Source organism: Octopus bimaculoides, chromosome 10, assembly GCF_001194135.2.
Source record: "Octopus bimaculoides isolate UCB-OBI-ISO-001 chromosome 10, ASM119413v2, whole genome shotgun sequence".
Classification (NCBI taxonomy): Eukaryota; Metazoa; Mollusca; class Cephalopoda; order Octopoda; family Octopodidae; genus Octopus; species Octopus bimaculoides.
This window is the reverse complement of record NC_068990.1, coordinates 6898616-6904122: the sequence shown is the minus strand read 5'-3', so window position 1 is coordinate 6904122 and position 5507 is coordinate 6898616. Positions and strand designations below refer to the sequence as shown.

The following is a 5507-nucleotide window of genomic DNA, read 5'->3' as shown; positions in this document are numbered from 1 at the left end:
TATATATATATATATATATAAAGATATATAGCTAGCTAGATAGATAGATAGATAGATAGATAGATAGATAGATAGATAGATGGATAGATTCATGCATATATACATAGACACACATCTGTATGAATGTATATATGTACATCAATATAAAGCAATAAGATAATGATTCATAGAAGCTGCTAATAAATTCGATACTAATTTGCTTATTCACGCGAACATATGTGACTAATAAAATATGTGTGTTACTAAGATTTATGAATTTTGTTTAGTATAGAAACATTCAACACAATTTGATTTCTTCAATTGAACACTAACTGTCCTAGACACTTACATTGATTACTGATTGTCTTGTAATGTTTAATAATCCATTGACCAACCAAGGATAAATTGACCAATCAGGGATATCAATAGTTTTGTTTACCCAGTATTAGTATAGGTATATAGAAGATTTGATCAGTTTTAGTGGTAAGGAACTCTCAAGAGAGCTGAACAGTGGAAGGTCTTCAGAGAAGAAATCACCCTCAGGCAAGTGTTTCGGGGCTTAACTTCTTGCATTCTAACGGGGGATGGCCCCATCCAGGTCCGTTGACAGTTTTTAGCCACTTGCATAACAGATTTCATGTAGCTGGAACTCTTCACCGTTGACAACTGCTTTCAAAATTATACTTAAATAAGAAACAACTTTTGTTGTCAAGGTTACGTTAAAACACACAAATATTGCTTTCAAACGGTATGGAGATAGTTTTTGTTCCTCCTCGACCAGATCCAGCTGGAATATCCCTCCACTGTCTGTGATATTGCCTTTAGGTTTTGGTCCTGTCCTCCCCAGAGACCGAGAATTGTTTCATTCGATCGTTAGTAGATTTGCCCACAAAGCCTATGAATATCGTCAAAGTTTTTCACATTGTTTTATCATAGGAAATTAACATAACAACCGAATTACTGTTAGTATGAAACTGTACACTAATTCTAAGAAAACACTAATGTTGTTAATCGGCTAAGTATGACAAAATAAAACAACAGGTATCATTTGTTTTGAAAGACATAATCATGGAGTAATGCCAAATAAATCCTATAATCATTGGGGTAAGTGACGTGTCCTTCATCGAGCCCGACGTATCTCGACCGAAGAAGGCCAGTCAATACTGGCGCCGATGTAATTAACCATACCTTCCTAACACTACGTGGCTTGCCGCCAACGTTAAAAATCAATAATTTACAGTAAGAGAGTTTGTGCGAAAATGTTTTAATCAATCAATATTCTTTATATGTTGGTAGTAATATTCGTGAGAAAGCAAGTTATACGATCTCAATGCATGGATTATAGAAGAAAAATAACCATATTCCTTGCGCACAAATGATTCTTCGTTAGGTAGTAAAGCCTATTCATTCCAGTGGAGGAGAAAACAAATTGTTACAAAACGTTCAGGTCTTTGTCAAGGTTATAGGTGACGTTGTACATGGAACATATTACCTCAGTTGATAATATATTTGACTATTTGGTTTTGTATCATTATTTCAAATTCACTTTTGATCTTTCAAAATAATCCTGGGAAGAATATTTTACTTCATATTACCTCAGTTCACCAAGCTACCAGGAACACATATCTACAAGGAATAATCGGCACCAGATCGCAGACTCCAGTTCTGATGACAGTGTGTGATGACTATCACACAGATGTTTCACATATCTTCAACACATCATGCATTGATGGTCACCAACTAAGAGTACGACAGTTATCTTCTAAAGAATGTCATGCAAAGAAGTAAACATCTTATTATTTTCTCTCCAGAGAAAATAAATCCAAAAGGACAAACTAAGCGAGAAATATGTGATTCTCAATTAGAGAAGTTTCATTTAACTTTCCTTAACAATATCTATGATGAATGAGCAGGAGTCAAACCGTAACAAGAATATCATTGATAAAGATACAAATTTCAGGCAAGCCTATTATCTCGCCCTTGATGTCATGATCACGTAATGAGTGACTTTCGTGTTCGGTTAACAAAGTTTTACTTACTTGTATTGTAAAGATTCCTCTGTTCTTCGGAGTTGGCAAATTAAGACGCAGAGTACATTCAGGAAAAATATTAGATTTACCTGTAATATAGAGAATAAAGTGTTGATATGAAAATGAAATATTTAAAAACTGTATTTGCTGATTATAAGTTATATATATATGTGTGTGTGTGTGTGTGTGTGTGTGTATATATATATATATATATATATATACATATGCGATGGGGTACCCCAAAATAACTAGAAACGTCGTGTGTGGAGCAAGCCAGTTGTAGTTCTGACTTCCACCGCTGGAAGCCGCTTGATGCTACCCTCAGACATCGATCTGCCGACGGACGTCCTCAACTAGAGTCCTACTGCTATGTTTTTCAGTGCTTCTCCCCTGTTCGTCGATTTCTGTGATGGCTGAAACGAAGGAACAGCGTGCTTCTGTGAAATTCTGTCTGCTGCTGGGAAAAACGAGGTCAAAACAGTTCTCATTCTTCAAGCAGCTTACAAGGACGCCACCATGGACAAAAGACAAGTTTACGAATGGCTTCCACGCCTTAGGAATGGTCACTTGTTGCTTGAAGACCAACTTGGTCCAGGGCGACCGTCGACCACCCGAACGAATGAACACATCATGGAAATTCATGAACTAATCTTGGAGGACCGTTGCTGAGGAATTGACGAACTTGTTGATATGACTAGTGTGTCCTGGAGATCCTGCCAACGACCTTCGAGCGAAGAATTCCGAATGAAAACGGTTGCAGCGAAATTTGTGTCTCACTTGCTCACGGAAGATCAAAAGCACTCACGACTGAATCCGTGTCGTGTACTGAAAGAACAGCTGGAAGTTGATGCGGACCATCTTTCGAATGTCATCACCGGTGATGAAAGCTGCTGCTACCGCTACAAACCAGAAACGAAACAGCAATCAAGTCAATGGAAGCATTCAATGTCACCACGCCCCCCCCCCAAAAAAAAAGTGCATCAAGTGAAATCCAATGTCAAGACGATGCTGATTTGTTTCATCGATGTCAAAGGAATTTGACCACACAGAATTTGTTCCTCCTGGTCAAACTGTTAACCAAGCATTTTACTTTGAAGTTCAGAAGCGATTGAGATACTCGGTGAGACGAAAACGTCTGGCGATCGTGGTTGAAGCCAATGGCGATTTTATTAAATAAACTTACTCCTTTGTATTTCGAAATATTTTTATGTAATTTTGGTAAATACATCTGTTAAAACATATTAGTTTTATTTTCATTTTTGCGTAATTTAGACGACAATATATTCACCGCACCCTGTATAAATACATGTATACTACAATTTATGAATCTCACATAGAATACTACTTTACAGTAGTAGCCAGAGCATATAGACAGGCGTTAATCTGCCAGAATAATTCATCACGAGGTGCTAGACGATAACGAAGCAATAACAACCAATGTATACTACGAACAACTAACATGTTGAAAGCATTGTCGCAGCAAAAACGTCAATTCTAAACGAATAGATTACCATCTGTTTACAAGTTTATAAAATCATTTGAGTGGATTGAGACTTGCTTCAAGAGTAGAAGTCTGAAATGAGTTAATTTCCGTTTTCACTTCTAAACCTAAGAAATTTTATGAACGTAGCATTACAAAGCTCATTGATAGATGAAACGAAGTCATAGAAATGAATGGTGACTATATTAACAATTAAATAAATCAGATATTGTTTTTTAATAAGTTTATTGAGCCTCAAAATCACACAGAACTTTCGTTACAACCTGATATGCGCGCGCGCGCGTATGTGAGTCTTTTTGTCCGTATTTGTTATTTGTTAGTATGTTTACGTCCCTTTAACTTAGCGGTTCGGCAAAAGAATAAGTACCAAGCTTAAAAAAGAAAAAGTACTGGCTTAAAAAAATAAATATTGTGGTTAATTCATTTGACTAAAAGTTCTTCAAGGCGGTGCCCCAGCACGGCCGCAGTCTAATGACTGGAGCAAGTAAAAGGTAAAAGAAGACATTGATCTTGAAAGAAAGCAACAGCCACATCACGTCTGCTCCTTTCTAGACTATTATATGTTATTACACAGAATCAGCAAATGTCAGTAGTAGAAACACTGTTTAGAAGAACATATAGGTGTTGTGCTCTAACAAAGCACTAAATCACGAATTCCACAAAAAAATATACACTAATCAGCAATGCCATTGTTTAATGAACTAAGAGACCAAACTATGCCACGCAACAAATGTTAGACACGTAAACTACTAAATTACGCATGCCTCTCAGAAATGTGTACTATATGGATCAAAAACATACTAACTATAGAATAGGAGGAGACATCAAAAGCCTCACGAAAAAACACTGAATTTTTTTTTTTTTAATTCTTTTTACTAAGAGCAAAAACCAAACAAGCAAACCCATGAACAAGTTACTGGTGCTCAAAGTATTTTGGAAATTCGATTGAAAATTTGGTAACCATAAACTTAATTACTCTTGTATATCGTCTCCACACTAACCTACCGGCTCACTTGGCACATACCACAAGCTATGATTGTAACATACTAGAAAAGAGAAAACAAAACTAGCTAGGAAAAGATTGCTGGACAATTCTACTATACTCTACAGAGTTCCCCACGAAAACGGACTATTAACGATGGAAACAGTGTTGTACAATGCTATATACATATATATATATATACACACACACACATGACAATCAAATAATAAATAAACATGACTGATGACGTCAAAATTTAAAAACAAGCAAGAAACAACACATCACTTTTTAAAAACTGAAACTAATTGGATCTTTCTAATGCAGCATATGGGTGGATTTTACAAAAGTGTCTTTATTGGCAGATATATTGGAGACACATAATACTGTTAACTAGTTGTTTAAATAACTGTTGGTGGGTGGTTGGAGCCTATGTTTATGTACGAATCTTCCTTGTTTCGATTATGGTAAGGTTTAAATTTGCCTGTGCTAGGGTTCATATTAATATCGAGGAAGTTGATTCTTTGAGGCTGGTCCTAATTGTGGTTCTTAGACTTAATTGGCAAAATATTTTGCATAATTTTTTCCTTATTCTTTTTATATCGTGTCCGTTTTTATTGTGTGTCACTACCAGTCCCTTGATTTATCGATATCATTACGAGAATCTCCGCAAACTCGACGAGACTTTGTGTTTTTAGCCAAAATGGATATGAACACCACTCCTCCATGTGATGGGCTTGAATAAATGTTAAGATATTTAAATATTTTATTAACAGGAAAGCATTGGTAGCCTTCATATACAAATAAAGAAATTTTATCCAGCAACGCAGTGTTGAGCGGTCATTTTCATCGTTCGACATTTACGTACGTATATTTGCGTGTAGATATGTGTGTGCGTATGTATATATATATATGTGTGTGTGTGTATGTATATATATATATGTGTGTGTATGTATATATGTATATATATATATACACACACACACACACACACACACACACATATATATATATACAT

General features: G+C 35.8%; 1 protein-coding gene across 2 annotated transcripts in view; it reads right to left on the bottom strand.

The window, feature by feature from the left end:
• The window catches only part of LOC106871453 (corticotropin-releasing factor receptor 2), a 280338-nt gene that overhangs the window by 35642 nt on the left and 239189 nt on the right, over positions 1 to 5507 (bottom strand). For both annotated transcript variants that reach the window (XM_052971021.1, XM_052971022.1), the window contains one exon: positions 2019 to 2098. In XM_052971021.1, the coding sequence (XP_052826981.1) occupies positions 2019 to 2098 (80 nt within the window). The remainder of the gene's footprint in view (positions 1 to 2018; positions 2099 to 5507) is intronic.